Source organism: Typha latifolia, chromosome 2 (assembly GCF_019914945.1).
Source record: "Typha latifolia isolate L0001 chromosome 2, TyphaL0001v2, whole genome shotgun sequence".
In the NCBI taxonomy this organism is placed as follows: Eukaryota; Viridiplantae; Streptophyta; class Magnoliopsida; order Poales; family Typhaceae; genus Typha; species Typha latifolia.
The window spans coordinates 3,180,316-3,198,039 of NC_133087.1; the positions used below are offsets into that span (position 1 = coordinate 3,180,316).

The 17,724-nt window shown below is 37.2% G+C and overlaps 4 protein-coding genes and 1 non-coding gene across 5 annotated transcripts; 3 read left to right on the forward strand and 2 right to left on the reverse strand.

Annotated features, from left to right (window-relative positions):
- Positions 1–72, forward strand: TRNAP-AGG (transfer RNA proline (anticodon AGG)). Its single transcript has one exon. It is a non-coding gene; the product is annotated as a tRNA-Pro (tRNA).
- A 1,313-nt stretch (positions 73–1,385) lies between these two features.
- LOC140782485 (heme oxygenase 1, chloroplastic) lies at positions 1,386–4,157 on the forward strand. Its single transcript, XM_073129072.1, has 4 exons — positions 1,386–2,258; positions 2,762–2,985; positions 3,604–3,711; positions 3,877–4,157. Exons 1-4 carry the CDS (start codon positions 1,844–1,846, stop codon positions 3,967–3,969), a joined length of 840 nt encoding a protein of 279 aa, XP_072985173.1. The 5' UTR covers positions 1,386–1,843; the 3' UTR covers positions 3,970–4,157.
- Positions 4,158–5,714: 1,557 nt separating this feature from the next.
- Positions 5,715–7,754, forward strand: LOC140782266 (embryo-specific protein ATS3B-like). The gene is made up of 3 exons (XM_073128748.1): positions 5,715–5,875; positions 5,953–6,069; positions 7,299–7,754. Exons 1-3 carry the CDS (start codon positions 5,747–5,749, stop codon positions 7,587–7,589), a joined length of 537 nt encoding a protein of 178 aa, XP_072984849.1. The 5' UTR covers positions 5,715–5,746; the 3' UTR covers positions 7,590–7,754.
- A 508-nt stretch (positions 7,755–8,262) lies between these two features.
- Positions 8,263–13,808, reverse strand: LOC140782267 (beta-glucuronosyltransferase GlcAT14A-like). Its single transcript, XM_073128750.1, has 4 exons — positions 12,994–13,808; positions 12,580–12,655; positions 12,355–12,470; positions 8,263–9,151 (listed from the first exon to the last, which is right to left on the reverse strand). Exons 1-4 carry the CDS (start codon positions 13,571–13,573, stop codon positions 8,637–8,639), a joined length of 1,287 nt encoding a protein of 428 aa, XP_072984851.1. The 5' UTR covers positions 13,574–13,808; the 3' UTR covers positions 8,263–8,636.
- Positions 13,809–14,832: 1,024 nt separating this feature from the next.
- On the reverse strand, positions 14,833–15,899 carry LOC140782426 (EG45-like domain containing protein). Its single transcript, XM_073128979.1, has 3 exons — positions 15,669–15,899; positions 15,158–15,437; positions 14,833–15,062 (listed from the first exon to the last, which is right to left on the reverse strand). The coding sequence occupies exons 1-3, from the start codon at positions 15,778–15,780 to the stop codon at positions 15,056–15,058; spliced, it is 399 nt and encodes a 132-aa protein (XP_072985080.1). The 5' UTR covers positions 15,781–15,899; the 3' UTR covers positions 14,833–15,055.
- Between the last annotated feature and the right edge of the window lie 1,825 nt (positions 15,900–17,724).

Here is a 17,724-nt window from a genome sequence, read left to right on the forward strand (position 1 = left end):
GGGCATTTGGTCTAGTGGCATGATTCTCGCTTAGGGTGCGAGAGGTCCCGAGTTCAATTCTCGGAATGCCCCCCACATATCTTTTTCTTTTATTAAATATCGACAGCTAATCATTTATAATCCCTTGCAGAAACTACCAAAGAAGGAGAGAATTTATTATATGCTCTGATTTGATGAACTTGTATCTTGGATAGCTTCACAATAAACATATCTTATGTAAAAAATATTCCCTTTCCTTTTCGTGGAGAGTATTGATGAAGACTTTGTTATTTGTATAATTGAAGCCTAAATAATGTCATCTTGAGGGCAAGACCTTCCACTTCCACTTGAATGATACGCAAAGTTGAACTCATCTCATTTAAAAAGTATGAAGCCAATCCCTCCCTGCTCTTTTGTCTCACTGAATGAGCCCAACTTGCTCTTATCTGAGAGGTAATTCGTCTCTTTCAATCTTAAAAATTATATGAGATACGCCTCTCTATTTTGCAATATTAATTTTGTTTTAAAAGACTATATGGCTATAGAAATTTTCTTATGTTTCTTGTCGAGTATTAAAAGGCAAGACGCTTTCTGGTGTAATTTTCTAAACCTTTTGATTTCTTTTTATATAGAGAGAGAGAGATTTACAATAGCAAGTTGGCTCTATCTTATCATGGTCGGTCTATTTCTTTTTAAACTTCCTAATTTTTTTTTCAATAATAAATAAAAAGCTATAGATACAGGAACTTTATTATGAACTTTTGGTAGATAAATAATCCCAAAAAGAATTAGCCCGGTCTAATGTAATATAAGAGCTAGGTTGTGTTTGGCTTGAGGTTAAAATTGAACTTAGATTAGTTGGCCTCATTTTTAGTGTTGATTTAGGCTAAGAAAATAAGATATTTAGTTGTGAATTAGGTTAAATTTAATTATTATTTTTAGTGTGATACGAAAAAGTAAAAAAAATATTAATTTTAGAGAAAAATAAATAATAAATAAAATTTACGGGTCAAACTATTTTTTACTTTAATAATAAAAGTGATAGATATTAAGTCGTATCAAGAATTAAATTAAAATTAATTAAATTTATCTTAAAACTTTTTATTTAATTTATTAAGGAGTAAATTTGATTAGAGATAAAATAAAAAATAAAAAAAATATTTAATTATGAAACTTAACTAAGAGTGTATGACCAAGAGCTAACCAAAGGCAATATAACATGAGATTAAATGAAATAACACGCTAAACTGTGAGCCTATTGCATCTACTCCTATTGATTGTTTTGACTGTCAGTTGGCAGTCACTGAGATGAATCCAAGCAGTAGATAATCCATCCGTCTTGATGACTTCTTTGTGTTGTAGCTTCTCAAATCACGCCTTGCAAATTTGCAACCAATTCCTGAGATGAAACGTGCACGTTTCACACTGCGTGGTTTCTGGTGCTAATCATTTTCCTCCTCAATAAAGAAGGCCAAAGAAAAAGAATGAAGTAAATCTAAAGATAATTGAATAATTGCTGATAGAAAGTGAGCCCAAATTTAACAGCAGATTACTTTATGCTAATTTCATGGAAATGGAGGGAGTAAATGTCGAAATATGCGCCGTTTCCATCGCAATCCCTATCCACTTCTTCCACTACCTCAGCTTATTTTTATCACTATTTTCTCTTCTTTCTTGGTCTCGTCTACCTCCTCTCTCTGTCTCTCTCTCCTCGCTTCTCTCGGAAGCCCATCAAGACTCCATGGTCCATCCCTTTCACTCAACAAAGTCGGTTACTTCTTCTCCTCTCCTTCCTCCTCCCAAGAATTAAAAATTACCCAAGACCCAATCCGTCTACTTCACCTCCACCTTTTCATAAGAAGCCATGGCTTCCACCACACCCATCTCCCAGTTCTACTCCATCTCTCTCAGAATCCACCAAAGGCCCTCCCTTTTTGCTCCCAAGAACCCAAATTTCCAATCTTGGGGTGCACCAAAGTTTCCGGTCGGGCGGAAGTTCCCTCTGAGGACCACCAGATTAGTTGTCTCTGCTACGACGACGGAGATGCCGAAGAAGTACTCTAAGGGAGGAGAGGAGAATGGGTTCGTGGATGAGATGAGGGCGGTGGCCATGAAGCTTCACACGAAGGATCAATCCAAGGAAGGGGAGAAGGAGTCCGATGCCCCACCAATGGCGAAATGGGAGCCGTCGATTGAGGGATACCTTAGGTTTCTCGTCGATAGCAAGTTGGTCTTTGATACACTTGAGAGTATTGTCAAGAAGGCGGCCTATCCCTGGTGTAAGTTGTTTGCAAACCCTTTGAAATATTAAAACTTGCACCTTTTTTTTTTTTTTAAATAGCAGGTGAATTGCTTTGGTTGCTTAAAGTGTTTTCTTACTTGCTTCTTATTACATGACGTATTTGAAGTATTGAGATAGAGTAGCCATAGGTGCCATCCATTTAGTCCGGATGCAGACTAAGATTAGTTGAGTGGGTTCTCTATTTAGAATTGTTTCAGTGGTTTTGACGGGATGTTAGGACGATCCGTTTCTTTGAGGTTGACTTTCAAGCATTAAGGACTCAAGGTTATTGCAACTTTATACAACTTGATATTGTTAATATTTTCAACACAGAGATTGGTACCTAGCATATGATGCAAACTAATACTAACTTTGAGATTGACATATTCAATGCCATTCCCTGATATAATGAATAGACAATTGTGAGGAGCAACAGATGTTGTGGTTGTTGCATAGCATTTGAAGTCTAAAGTTAATCAGGAAAATATATCTCGGTTTCAGATGCAGAATTTAGGAATACGGGCTTGGAGAGGTCAGAGCAATTGGCTAAGGATTTAGAATGGTTCAAGCAGCAAGGTCATGCCATTCCTGAACCATCTAACCCTGGGGTTTCCTATGCTCGTTATCTGGGAGAGTTGGCAAAGAATGATCCTCAAGCTTTCATATGCCACTTCTACAACACATATTTTGCGCACTCTGCTGGTGGTCGAATGATCGGTAAAAAGGTATTGTGTTCTGTGGCATTTTACAACAGGATCCTCTTTTGTTGTATTCAACGAATTTTAAAATCTTATATCTTTATTATACCTATAAATCAACCACCATTGTCAGTGTATGACTTTTACCTTTCAAGTAGGGAAAAAGAATACAGCATAAAAGGTTTTGGATAACCTAAGGTTGGTTGCATTAGTCTAAAGACCATTTCTTTGATCAATTGTTTTGTTGAGGACTTGTACCGAGCCCCTCTTTTAACCTATGTTCATCCTTGACAGAATTTAGCAATAATATTTGAGGGTTAAATGGAATTGACAATTGGTTCAAAATAGGCTTAGTTCTTTTGGTTTTGCTCTATTGCTTGTCAGATACCGTTAAGAACTTAAGAAAGTTAATATGTAAAGGATTAAATCAAGTATTCTTTATAAGCTTAAGCTTTTAGAAAATTGATGACTTGAATTTTCATATTCCTTAATGATAATTGTTCTCATTGTTGATCAAAATGAAAAATAAGGAAAAGGTTCAATACTTCAAATTTAAGTTTATTAAACCAAAAGCTATTGATTGTTATTTGCATTGCACCACTTCTATAATACATCTGAACTAGTTTTGCCTCCATGCCCTTGTAGGTGGCTGAGAAGATATTGAACAAGAAGGAGCTGGAATTCTACAAGTGGGATGGTAATCTTTCGCAACTGCTGCAGAATGTCAGGGATAAGCTCAACCAAGTTGCTTCTGTATGATTTCCATCTCACTTTGTCTTCTCATCTCTCTCTTTTTCTTATCTTCTTTCAGCAGCACCCGCACCCTGATAAGCTCTATATTTTGAACTCCCCTATTAGATCTCATTTTCCAATCCTATTTATTCATGAATTCTGAACTAGTTATCTTCTTGATTGCAGAGCTGGTCCAGGGAAGAGAAAGACCGCTGCTTGGAGGAGACAGAGAAATCATTCATATATTCAGGAAAAATCCTTCGCCTGATATTGTCTTGAAGATGGAACACTAACCCGTCAATTGTATCAACGTAAATATACTTTCAGCAGTACGCTTGAATTGGAAGGCTTATCTAGTTTTATGCCCCCTTCCATCAAATTTATTTGAAGATGTATAGCCTTGCTTCTTTGTTGTCCTTTATGTACATATGTTTGCCTGAATAAATCTTCTGCCAAGATAATTGCAACTGCATATTGTACTAGACGGGTAAATGGAAAGGCCAACCCAAAAAAATCTAGAACAAAATCAATTCAAGAATAGCTCTTCACTTATATAGATGATATTGACTGGATCTTACAGTCTAATTATAGACTAAATATAAGAGTTAACTCTCTCCGATACATAAATTAGAACTCGTTTATTTGAGAAATAATATTTTTTTTATTTTAAAATATAAATTTGTTATTTTAAAATAATATTTTAATTCTTAAATACAAATATTATTTATTAAAATTATATTTTGGATCGTACACTGTAACACTAATCTAATTAAATTAATTTACTCTTTAATATATATATATATATATATATCCATCAACCTATGTTTTATCGGTTCAAATGATATTTATGGTAATTTTATAAAAATAAAATATTCCTTCTTTTTTTATCTTATTTTATATTATACTAAATATAATTATTATATTTTTATTTTAAAATATAAGTGAACATAAAAATAGTTATTCATAGAGTAAAATTTTTTTATTTTAAGAATAATAAAAATAAATACATATTTTAGAATTAATTTTAATCCTAAACAAACGAAGCTTACAAATGAGCTACAAATAGAGTAATTATTTTTTTTAACGCTTGGCGAGTGTTAGAACCAGTGACATGCCATAAGTGAATATGTTGAAACCTGATAAACTCTTACGAGAAGTGAGTATACTTCTATCACTGCACTGCAGTCTGCAGTACTGCTGCACCGGTGGTCGTCATGCATTAACCTTAAGATTGCTCTTAATATATATGACCTATTATCCAACGATCTATTGATAGATTATCCCTTGTTGTACTATGGTTGCGGTGGCTCTATGCTGCTCCATTAGTTTTTGTCGGTGAAGGTGTACAACTATTTATGTGCTTTGACCTAATTTTCACAGATTTTTTTTTTTGTTGACAGATTTACTAAAATCACCTTACATTATCATTAACATCCTCCTGTATGGGTGAGTGAGTTTAAATAATTCTATATCATAATACGTCTACTTAAATTAATATGCTCCAACTACGGTACACAATTGTGTCTGAGGAAGTATTTTAGAATTTTTATTTATTTTGATATAATATGTTAAAACTTAATTAAGAGTGTCTGTAAGGTATTAAAAGTAAATTATAGGATTCCAATGATAAATTTTTATATGATAATAAAGATAAAAAGTAGGTGATTATTAAAAAATTGCCATTTTAAACTTTTTTATTATTATTATTATCATAAATTTCCCTAATCCCATGGGAAAGCGAATAGACTTTTACCGGATCCAAACCCAAAAGCCTCTTCATTTTGACTAAAGTAGCCCTATCTCAAACTCTTTTAATCCAAACGAATCATCCCTAAATTTTATATAGTTATTAATAAATTTTTTTATAAAATTAGTATTTTATTGTTAGACACCGAGCTAGCATTATATATTAAGTTTATGGTGGCCTATTTCGAAAAAAAAAAGAAAAAAAAAATTGGAAGAGGGCTAATTTGGTAAAAGAACTCTCTCCCCATCTCTCCGTATAAAGAAGTCCTCTCGGGTTTAAACACAGAAGAAGGAAAAAGAGAAAGGCAACATGGCAAAAGCTCTCTCTCTCCTCCTCCTACTCCTCTTCATCTCGGCCTCCTTCCAGGCCTCTTCTTGCCTCGAATCCGTGAAGGGTCGACCCCAAGAGCTCCGATCCTTCAAGATCCAAGAGCACCAGGTTTATCCACCACGAGCTGATCACCTTCTTCCCATTTTTAGCCCCTCTTTCTTGATCTAATCCGTGTTCACTACCAGGAGGCTGGAAGTGGAAGGGGATGCTCGTATACCGTAAAGATAAAGACGAGCTGCTCCTCTAAACGGATCACAAGAGATGCCATTAGCCTCGCCTTCGGTGACGCATATAGTAACGAGGTATTATTCTTCTCTTTTTTCGCCATAGATTTCCTTATCGTTCGTTCTCTTTTATCTTCTTTTTTTCTTTTCTTCTATTTGGATAGATCAAGATCGAGAGAGAGAGAGAGAGAGAGAGAGAGAGGGAGGGATATTATTGGCATTAGAGAAGAAATTGACCTAACCGAATTAATTAATGAGACACATGCGTTTTAGCAGGTGGCAATTATCTAATGTTGCACAGACTTCTAGATGTTGGTCATTTTTTATGGGTCGTACGTCATTGGCTACTCGTAGTTTATATAAGCTAGACAAAGGATTACTCTTTTAGATATAGTGTTCCAATAAATAGTTATTTATTGATCGACAACCAAACCAATCTTCCTAAGGAACGGGATATAACGAGCACAAATTCAGATATAGTGTTCCGATAAAAATTCCATCATATATCAACCCTAACGTCGGGGAGAATCGAACATATCAGGTAAGACCCAATTACTGAGTTACTGAATTACGGTGGGGGCTTTATGGCTATAAGTGTGGAAATTATTGTAGCAAATCCAGTGATGTATTCTTTAGCTATTCAAGCCATAATCAAGATATAGGATATAGGATATATTTACCGAGTTCAGCTTTTTCCCACCTTTGTCAAGACAAGCCTCGTATCTATAACGGCTTGTTTGTTTATAGCTTAGGTTTTGTCTAAAATTGGATTGAGAATTTTGGTAAGCTGTGGAAGAGAGTTTTGAATCAACAAGTATATTGTTAAATTGTTTATGCTTGGAGTCAGAGCATTCCGAATGACAAATAGAAGTCACACTTCCTTTTTGGTTTGCATTATTACATAAGTAAAAGTATAACCTGCTCTGCTTTTACTTATCTAACCAAATGCATATATCTATGATGAGATTTATGTCTGAAGATTAGTTCAGCAGTAAAGAAATAGAAAAGTTGAAAGGATTAATTTTCACTTTATACCCAAAACATAACAACTTAATTTCTCGGCCTGACTAAGGTTTCTGTACATGTATTAAACCCTGTTTCTACATGGCTTTAACTCCTCTCTCCAATAATCTATCTTCAACTTTCCAACAAAAATATATATATACAATTTAAGAACATATAATCTTCCACTTTCCATCTATATATCATCCAAATGTCGTCCATCTATCTACCTCTTAGATAATCAGCTACCTTCTTTTCACCTTTCACTAGTTTCATGACAAAATTATATCTATTATGTTGTTCAGGTATATGCTCCAAGGCTAGATGATCCATCCTCTGGTACATTCGAGAGCTGTTCCACCGATACATTCAAGATCCAAGGGCCCTGTGGCTACGGGGTCTGCTACCTGTACCTGCGGAGGGATGGCAGGGATGGATGGACGCCTGAATGGGTCCAGGTCTACGAGCCGCATGTTTCCCGGGCCCTCACCTTCTACTATGGCAGCCCTATTCCTAATGGAATTTGGTATGGCTTCAACAACTGCCCCAGGGTCTCTCAGAGCGCTACAACTGATGGTCTTGTTTCCAGTATCTAGAGACTAGAGTTAAAAATCTGAGGCCCTTAGTGTATTTTTTATGTGCTTATCTATCCATGCTAGAACTTTTGAGATCAACCTACAAACTTTTCCTTGGCTTTGATCTTATGTTAATGTTGGTTGTACTATGGTATTATGCTCAATGAGATTTCTTTTGCGGATGCAGTTCTCCTTTTTCTTTTGGTCTCTTATTAGATAATATGTTATTGTTGAAAACTTCCTGTGAGTGGGTTGTCTGATATATTTGCTTTGATAGAGAGGATGAAGCGGGCAAAAGGTATGCAGCAGATACAGTTTTACCTTGGTTTATATGGAACTTGAACAAGGAATATTACCTGAAAAAGATGAAAGAGTAAATGCAGCAAGTCTGGAAAGTTAGCCTTCAGATTAAACTAACAATGGCTTTTCTGAAAGAGTTGAATAATTTCACTAAGAATATGTTAATGTATCTCACTACCAACAGTCTACTAAATCAGCAGCATTTTTCTCCCAGGGAGATTTAAGCTCACCACTTTCTCAAGAACGATGCCACAAATTGACTTACCGATCAGGAACTTGCCTCAAATATCATTACCAGAGGAAAGCATAAATTATTATGTCTTCAAACAGAGCAATCAATTATGCAATGCAAGACGAAGAATGAGGTTGTACACAACATTCTAGCCATAACAACTGTGAAAAACTCGCTTGCTATTTCTCGCTTAAGTACAGCAGACATTAGACATTGGTACATTCAGGTTGCCATTTTGTTGTTGCTGAAGAAACATATTATCCATGACAACCAGATGGGCAGAGAGGGCAAACTATGAAATCACCTAATAAATGTATTTATTCTACAATGCACCTAACCTATTAGTTACATAAAATCTCATCCAGTGGTGGTGAAGGCTATGTAATACAGCCACTGTATCTATTCACTGAATCAATACGCCCGCCGCACTGAAGAGTTAGACCATTCTGCAAAACAGTGAGTCACTGCACAGCTTCTCAAAGCTTCAGAATTGTAAGTATAGCATCCTCATCTGTAGGTATAATTGATGTAGATGCTCAGATGCAGTGTTTATCATCAAAACCATCCTCTGAAAGCAAACTTTTGACCAGTCGTTTAAGCCTCTCAGCACCTCCCCCTGGCCTCAGCTCAGACACATCTTTAACAGAGTAGTTTGGATTACTATTGTTCAATTTTAACAAGTCATACCATCCACCAGGCACAAACCCATTGGCACTACGGCCCAAGATTTCCTTGTCAATTTTATCAAGCACTGGGTCATCCCTACCAAATTTCCTCGCAAAGGGAGCGTTGCTACTGATCATACTTGAGAAGTCATCGAGGGTAAGGAAGTGGGGATGCTGCTTTGGTGGGTTGTCCCAAGATATGAAATGTAGATCATGGTTGACAGTGGTGTTGCGAAACTCTGGTGCATTGCAGATGACTGTGTGAAAGTACCCCTCAGGGGATGAGAGGAAGTTCGCATAATACATTAGGACAGTCCTGGGAAGGTTGTCCCAACCCCATAAACAGAATTCCATGAACTGATGAGAGAGCATCATCCAAGCAGAGCCTGCAAAATTAGCAGAAATGAAACATCATATTACCTAATGCAGTATTAATTTGGTACAAAAACTTACACGACAGCACAAGTAATTAAATAAACACAAATATATATTTTCTCAACAAGAGTAAGAATTATCAACGCCTGACAATAGATCTCATGAAATAAGCCATCACATGTTACTGAACACTCCAATGAGATAACAAAGCCATCTATCCTTCTCACTTCTCATAAGTTCAATATAAACAAACTAAGCGAGAAACTAATAAGCTTGTGATGAACATTCTTTTGGCACCATTAACATCCACATTTAAAAGCTACATGTTATTACTGCTGACAGAGAAAGTAGATGACTGGCTAGAAAAAGAAAAGCTAATCTTGAAAGCTATTGGTGGAATCACTTTAAGGTTATCTGGGTGCGGGTGCAATTTGGAAAGTGCAAGCTATCACATGAACAACTGGATGACACAAGCACCAATTAAGGCACCAAAATTAGGAGATTTCTTGAGTTTGCCAATTATGAAGATTACGAGTGGTCTTGTACTGCGAGAAATTTTTTCCCATATAATCATCTCTTGGTCTGTTGTAGGCAAATTTGAATTCCGATGTTAATATTCAGGACATTCCAGTCAATTTCTACTTCCTCCCTGAAGGGTTGGGTGGTGTCAAGCCCTATCGAAGTAGTTCCAGTTCATCTCATCTCCTATTCACTTATTATCTTCCCTTCCACTTCTCTCTTCTACTTTTCTTTATCCTCATTGTTTCTGCAAGATCGGATAAATCCAGATCCTGCCAGCTGTATTACAGCTGTATCACAGCCTTGCTGCCAGTTGTGCGTACATGTCAGATCAAGTCAGCCTTATACGCACAACTGAACCTTTCCCTGACCATTTGATATAGGTCAATGATTATGGACTCGTCTTGCCACAACCATAGCACACATGACTCTACAGATGGGGAGAATTGCAGCTGTCTTTTGGGAAGATAGATACCATATACCACAAGTCCTTGTTACTATCTAGTATCATTTTTACTCGTTATCTGGATACTTAACAGTACAATACTACCTTCTGGGTGGAATTACCACACCATGGACATTCTTCCAAGCAAGAAGTATTATAGTAGGAAATCAGCAGGAGGATTATTATACATTTCTTCATCATTTACCTAAATGATCTATTCCACTTTGTTGTTCATCTTCAGTGAAAAAGATTATACAACTCTTCAACGTCATATAAGATTGTCAAACAGCCATTAAACCTTTACATATGAAGCCATTTCTAACCTGTGTTTTGTAACAGAGTTCAAGTAGCTTTGGAGATAACATCAAAGTTGACAAGTATATCTTAAAGCAGAGAAGGCATGGCCAGGAATGTCATTGAAAAGGGGACAAAATATAGGTGGACCATGTAAGAAGACTACATGGAGATTTCCTCATTTTGTGATAATCATACCAGAGTAGAGATGGCAACATTGAGAATCTAGTGAAAGTTTAAAATGTGAATTGCATACAAATGAGATACTAGGATGGAATAAGGATAAACGATTTAGGACAACCTACTTTAGTAATATGTTGGTCTACATTCTGTAACATCTATTATTGTATGACTCAATTTGTGTATTAAAGATGATGTGTCTTTTATTTTTTAAAACAGTCACTTGCACTTATTTGGTAGCATATTACCCATCATGAATCTGGACTAATCTTAATAGATCTGACAAGTGGGCATGCAGATGATAATAGGATGCTTGTACATCCTTGTGACGGTGCCACTTAATTGCTTGACTGCTTGATATTTCTACATCTATATGGACCACATTGCTGAAAATTAGAAAAAATCATCCTCAACCAGATTTACTGGTTATTACTCATTTTGGAAGGCTACAATAAATTGGGAACCTAAAAATTATCTTAGCATAGTTCAAGACACCTAGACCAAGACTAAGAAATGGAGTCAACTAATCTAGTTCAAAACTTAGCCTTAAACCAAATAAGACCTAAATGTTTAGTCTGTAGAACATATAACTTTTGAAGCATATTTCATTCTTTTCTCTAGAGAGAGGTCGAGAGATCTCATCAGATGAAAACAAAACTAAACTTCTCAATAATTTGTACAAAAAAATTAGACACAAATATAGGCATACACATGACACATCCATAGAATCATGACATTGATATGGAAGCAAATAACACATGCTTTCATAGTTCCTTTTAAATTCCAATAATCAAATGGCTTTTCTTGTATCCCATGATTGTCATGTGACACTAGATAAACAAAATATTTGTGTTGGTTGATTGGTTCATTTCCACTAACATTGAATTTTTCAAGAGTAACACCATCTATTAACTTCCTCTACATATAAATAATGTCTTTATCTCCTGGGCAGGCCTAGGAGATGCAAAAGAAAGAAATGACTTATGTGTACGTGCGGAAGAAGGCTCTCATCACCTTAGATGATTAAGGGAAGCTTTACTTCTGCTACTTGTGTTTTTTGGGGTATATGATATATTTTGCCTAGATAACGTGTATACTTTCTTTTGGATTTGGTATATTGTGGGCGGATTGTATACTTGTATTTTGGGAGATTAGGGAGATGATACTTGTATCTGGTATAATATAACAGGTGGTTTGGTGAGATAATACTTTGCCTCACATTTTGTATATGATAGCTTTTGATTTTGTTGTAGGGTGGTACACATGTATAGCTGTTGGGTTTTTACCCTACTGGTAGACACAACAGGGATTACAGTTTCAAAATGAAACAGTCAAGTTTTGGCCTCTTTCAAGAAAAACCCATCAGGCCACAAAACAGCATATGGAAAATTATGTATGTCACAATCCACATACATATAACAATAATTTTTTGAAATCTAGAAGAGCCAAAATTTTGATGTATTAATAAGAAAGGAAATACAGAAATGATCCTCCAAGATTAAAATATTTAAGGCCTACTTAAGTCTGAAATACACATCTTTGCAGTTGGTTCGGCAAGGATGTGATTTCCTTTTATTCATTACTTTAGCATTAAATATGTATAACAACAGAACCAAGTAGTTAACAAGGCTCCTGATATGTTGCACCAAGAGGACATTGTGAAAGATAAATGTCTTTCAGTTAACTCGAAAGATATAGCATAAACATTAGATCATTATGAGAAGGCTTATCATACTTTTGCAACGGACGACTTGACTTGGAAAAGGAATAACTCACCGGTAAAGAGCTTAAATGCAGTAGGCACACTCCTCTTCTCAGTGACCCAGAAAACATCAGACTTCTGCAAGCTATAAAGACCAGGGTCTATGATCACAGGCTTTGCCCTCTGATATCTACACAAAAGTTAGACCATTATTTTGAGGAATGTGCCAACAAATTACTCCAATAACATAACAGGAGAACAAAGATTCTGAAAAGACCAACAAGAGATGATTCACGTACTCTTTCCATCCAATGTCACTTGTATGCTCAAGAAAATTCAGTTGTCTCGGCAAACTTGAGAGCACATACAGCAGATCTGGCAAGAAATTGAGGCAAAACATGAAATCTTCATTGAATTGAAGATACTACTAGATTTACATCACATGCCTTCCGTAAAAGGGACCATTTATTAAGTACCCATTTGAGTGTAGATACATATATTAAAAGGAAACAAGTGGGACGGTAAGGAATAGAAGCCAAACAGGAATAGCCAAACAGATATGGAAGAACAAACCCGTTTTAGGAAAGGACTCTGTGTGACATCAAATGTAGAATTATTAAGATACCTCCCCCAGATAAAACCCCTAGAAAGTACCGAACAAATTCTAGAAAACTAAAGTTGCCAAATTTAGTCGAAATCTCGTAGATCTTTACCGTCCTGAGTGACGAGGGGGTAATCGGAGGCGCTAAGATTGATGAACCAGTCCCAATCCCCACCCTCCTTAAGCAAGATCGCGGCCGCGTGGAGCGTATTGGCCACCATCGTCGGACCCCTATAGGTCACCAGATTCGCCCGCGACACCACCCTCACGTTCCCAAACCGCCGGTAGACCGGATCGCCCCTCACAGCCGCCGCGAGCTCGAGCCGCTCAGTCGCCGGAGCTTCCAGATCAAGGTGCACCACGTACCGATTTGCGGGGTGGTAAAGAGCCCGTAGCGTCCGCCTCAGGCTTCCGCCGTCGCCAGCGGAGCCGGAGATGAGGTAGGCGAGGCGGGGGACGGCGGAGGAGGAGGAGGACGACGGCGGGGTGAGGCGGAGCTTGGGCTCCACAAATAGGGGGTCTTCGGCGCTAGAGCTGGCGAAGTAGGGGATGGGGGAGAAGGAGAGGAGATAGGAGGAGAAGAAGAGAGAGGCCGAGACGAGGAGGGAGGAGAGGAGGACGGAGGCGAGTAAGGGGACCACCCACTTCCGAGGCGGCGGCGGCGGTGGAGGTAATGGCGGCTTCGTCTCCATGGGAGATCACGGCGACGGTGACGGGGATCGCCGACGTCTAGGGATCTAAGTCCACTTGGCTCGAACTCGCAATTCTCCATGCGGCTTTCCCTTTTGTCCTCCAAGAGAGAGGTGTGAGCAGGGTAACGGTGATCGTTGCGTAAGAATCACGGACGGTGAGCGGATCCAATTACACCACAAAGTTTACACAAACGTCCCTAACAAATTATTATTTTGCAGGAATTCAAACGTACCACAAGAGTTTGGAAGTTTCCTCTCGATTATACTTTCAAATTTGGACCAAATCAACTTTTATTCTCCTGGACTTCATGTTATATTACTATGCCAATTAAACTTTACCTCCGAGTGTATATTTATTTAATCAACATAGTTAGTTAAAATATTTTTTGTTTTAAAATATAAGAGAGTAAAAAGTATTTCTCTTAATTATTTAATTAGGAAATTGTGAAAACTCTCATACAGCATCAAGTAAAAAAAAATCACAGGAAAGAACAAAAGATAAATAGTGTCATAAGATACTTGATTTGAATTCTACGAGCAGTATCAATAGCTACAATATTGAGCAGGGAATAAAACAAATGCTGTCTATCAATAAATAAATTTCCAATTGTTATAGAGTATATGACAATGTCGTCTATCAACGTGTTGGCGATATTAGTAACACGTTAGAGGACGATTAATAAATACTTAGTACTAATATATTAGAATTGTCACCCTGTATACTTTCATGTCCATTCCATGTCATGGAATTTGGTCAAGCAAATGGAATGCCTGACAACTACAATATACCAGCATAATAGGCAGCAGACAACTTCTATAAATAACCATGGAAGAGAGAATAATTATTTGGGGGGTTAAAATTCTCAGTTATGTTGGTTTGATGCACGTATGTCCCAGTTTTTAATGCCATCGGATGGGGAGGTTGGAATAAAGTAAGAGTTAGGATAGCCATTACAATCACGGGAGAGGTGGGGGGTATCAATCCTAACTACCATTCAATAATGCTATTCTTTTCGTCTTTCTCATATATATATATATATATATATATATATATATATAATAACTTTACTATTGGGCCTCTTTCTCCTGTCACAGTGATGAAAATTCATGACCCACCAATTAAACTATAAATTATCATTGAAAAGAGCCAAACAAAAACCCTCTCAATAAAAAAACCAAGTGCCTCAATATACTCCATTTGTTAGCATATACTGGAGTATAATCTCATAGACAATGAGATTGATATATATATATATATATAATTTAAATATCTCATGATCTTAGGAGTATAATCTTTAGTATTCGAACAAAGTCGGGCCACTTGGATCAGTTAGAACAACATCAAAAGGCTAACACTGGCCCATTAGCCCTCTTTGTTGGATATGTACAAGTCTCAAATAAGACTACAAATTCCATTTTAATCAGGTATATAAAGCTGAAAGCTCTCTTAGTGCACATCCATTGCCAGATGATTTAGTTTCTTCAAATCCTGTAAGAATTATTAAGAAACGTCAACACATTAGAAAGACAAGGATAACATAAACAAACAGCAAAACTTGGGAAGTATTAGCTGCATGGACATACTCTGTATATTCCACATTAATCTTTATGTCAGCAGACCGAGAGATAGCTGCGAATGCTCGAGTAGATAAGAGGAAATTAGCAGGGCATGGATCAGCAGAGCACTTATCCACCACTTGCACCACAATGCTTGCTTCCTTGCATGGCCTATCGCTTCCACTTAGACACCTCACCATGTATCTCCTTCCACACGCAGCTCCATTATCCCAAAGCCCATCAGAGACTGCCGCAAACATGTTGTTTGGAGGAAACTGGTCTTGGCTATACCCATTGCACTTGGTAGCTAAGTTATAATTATAAGAAATGAGACAGTGTTAGATGACTAACTAATCCAAAAACCTTAAGCCGTTAAATCGTTAAAAAGATAGATTAAAAAAAAAAGAATAAGAATATTTTTATCTCTTCATCATTGAAGTTTTAAAGGGCACTCATGGACACGAAAAAACAAAGTTTATTGAGGAGTATACATATCGATATTAACTTTAGATAAATATATAAACAAAGAAACACTCACGAGTATAAGGTGGACCATAGGAGGTTGCACTCGCGACGGAGCCAGAGACTTGGATCATTTCATCGAACAGCTGCAAGCTTAACACTGCAGCCATGATAGCCAAAACCTTCATGGTTATAGATCTAGGAAGGTGATTCCTATACTTTGATTAACAAGCTAAGCTGGTTTGAAAGCGTTTATGAATACTCTTGCGGTAATTTATAGATTTAGAAACGCTGTGCCCTTCTGATGCAGGGAAGGGACGTCTGATCCAAGAATTAAATCTGATCGGTGGATATGAACAGAGGGTGGTTTGGTGGCTAATATCCATTACCCAGTAAAAATAAATTTTAGTCGGTTTAACATTCCTTTATTTGTGCGGTTAAAAGAGGGGTTTGACATGGTCAAGTTGACAAGTTTGTTTTGTTTTAAATTTAAAGAAGAAATATATTTGATCGTAATCTTTGTGCTATTATTCATTCAATATTTTTATATACTTTTTCCCCTTTTCTATTTAATAGTTCTAGAAAGATTCTCGAGCCATTATCCTTTGAAGATTTTTAATATTTAGTTGTCCATTTCATGCAACAAACGATAAGGGAAGGCACAGGGTAAAGCAACTTTTGATTGATTCCTTCCATTTGACTATGAACAGACGTTTGCACAAGTGATACATGAACATGACAATCAACGAGTATAATTGTAAACACCACCGGCATGAAGTAACATGTATAACATATATAAACATGCTAACACAAATACACAGTCTTCATGCATATCAATTATCATGCCGACTCAATATGTATAGCTATATATGCTAATAAACCAACAAGAGAAAATAATACACTTGCTTAAAGTTGCTATTTTTTTTTTCTAGCGATGAGGCACTGCTCTAAACCTAATTTACTCTAGGCCCTTGTTCATTTTAAGAGTAATTTTTTTTCTTATTCTAAAATAACAGCTAAATATTATAATAACTCATTTTAGAATATAAATATTATTCATCAAAATTATATTTTATACTACACACCAACGTAATTAATAATTTACCCTTAAAATCTATCCCGTTAATATACTTATATCAAATCAAAGGGCATTTTATAATAAAGTAAACGAGGCTTGTGTTGATCCGAGGATGATCTGCGCGGTAAAATGATGCATTTTACTACTAAACTCTTGTAATAATACAACTAAAAATGACTCAATCGAAATAAAATGGGCTAGAAAGACACCATACCCAAATGCACGGGCTTGGGCTTGGGCTTGGGCTAGCCAAGCTCGCATGGGCTCAACCCAACCAAGGCTCAGAAGTCGACCCACATGCCAAGAGAGAATGAGAGGCGATTCACCCCCTTCCTCCCATCCGTGCGCACCCACAACATAGGAAGGGTTGGAGGAGGGGAGATGCCAGCAACCCGTCATCGCCGGACGACCAAATCAGGCGACACGGTTTGGCTCATTTGAGCTTCATTGGTAGACGAGAATGGGGCCAAAGTCGAAGCCCAACGCTCCAGCAATCCGTCTCGAGCACGCATACCAGCCAATTTACTTACATAACCCATCGGAGATGAACAACTGAAAATGCACACATGCATCATTTAAAGGGAGAGGAAGGAAGGGGCTCACATGGAACTCGATAGTAGGGGCGACTCTGAGGTCTGACTGGTGATAATGTCACCAGCCGGGGGAGGGGGAGGGGGAGCTTGGGGAAGATGAGGGAGGAGGCGTGCAGCGTGCACTGGCCTGGCATGTAGCAGACGAGCTATGCGGAGAGGGAGGAGGAGAGGAGTAGCAACCGGCTCTTTTGTTGTTGTTATTGAGAGTGATGAATCAACATTGAAATCTTTTATCGAAAAATTTGTTGTTTTCTACTTTGATGATATTCTAATTTATAGTCACAACGAGACTGAGCATAAAAAACACACGAGGGAGGTTTACTTGCTTTACGATAGAGCCAGTTATTTTTTCATCTCAAGAAGTGTCACTTTGCCACAACAAATTCAGTGTACTCTTGGGCTTCATTGTCAGAGCAGAAGGTATACATTATTACATGCTGATGAGAGTAAAGCGAAAGCAA

Bases quoted from the DNA above. Each gene is read 5' to 3' on its own strand.
- LOC140782266 (XM_073128748.1), top strand. From the start codon at position 5,747: ATGGCAAAAGCTCTCTCTCTCCTCCTCCTACTCCTCTTCATCTCGGCC. The intron at 5,876-5,952 runs GTTTATCCACCA...GTTCACTACCAG, and splicing joins TCAAGATCCAAGAGCACCAG to GAGGCTGGAAGTGGAAGGGG. The intron at 6,070-7,298 runs GTATTATTCTTC...TATGTTGTTCAG, and splicing joins GTGACGCATATAGTAACGAG to GTATATGCTCCAAGGCTAGA.
- LOC140782267 (XM_073128750.1), bottom strand. From the start codon at position 13,573: ATGGAGACGAAGCCGCCATTACCTCCACCGCCGCCGCCGCCTCGGAAG. The intron at 12,471-12,579 runs GTACGTGAATCA...ACTTTTGTGTAG, and splicing joins AGTGACATTGGATGGAAAGA to ATATCAGAGGGCAAAGCCTG. The intron at 9,152-12,354 runs GTGAGTTATTCC...CTAATTTTGCAG, and splicing joins TGCATTTAAGCTCTTTACCG to GCTCTGCTTGGATGATGCTC.
- LOC140782426 (XM_073128979.1), bottom strand. From the start codon at position 15,780: ATGAAGGTTTTGGCTATCATGGCTGCAGTGTTAAGCTTGCAGCTGTTC. The intron at 15,438-15,668 runs GTGAGTGTTTCT...ATTATAACTTAG, and splicing joins CTATGGTCCACCTTATACTC to CTACCAAGTGCAATGGGTAT.
- LOC140782485 (XM_073129072.1), top strand. From the start codon at position 1,844: ATGGCTTCCACCACACCCATCTCCCAGTTCTACTCCATCTCTCTCAGA. The intron at 2,259-2,761 runs GTAAGTTGTTTG...TCTCGGTTTCAG, and splicing joins GAAGGCGGCCTATCCCTGGT to ATGCAGAATTTAGGAATACG. The intron at 2,986-3,603 runs GTATTGTGTTCT...ATGCCCTTGTAG, and splicing joins GTCGAATGATCGGTAAAAAG to GTGGCTGAGAAGATATTGAA.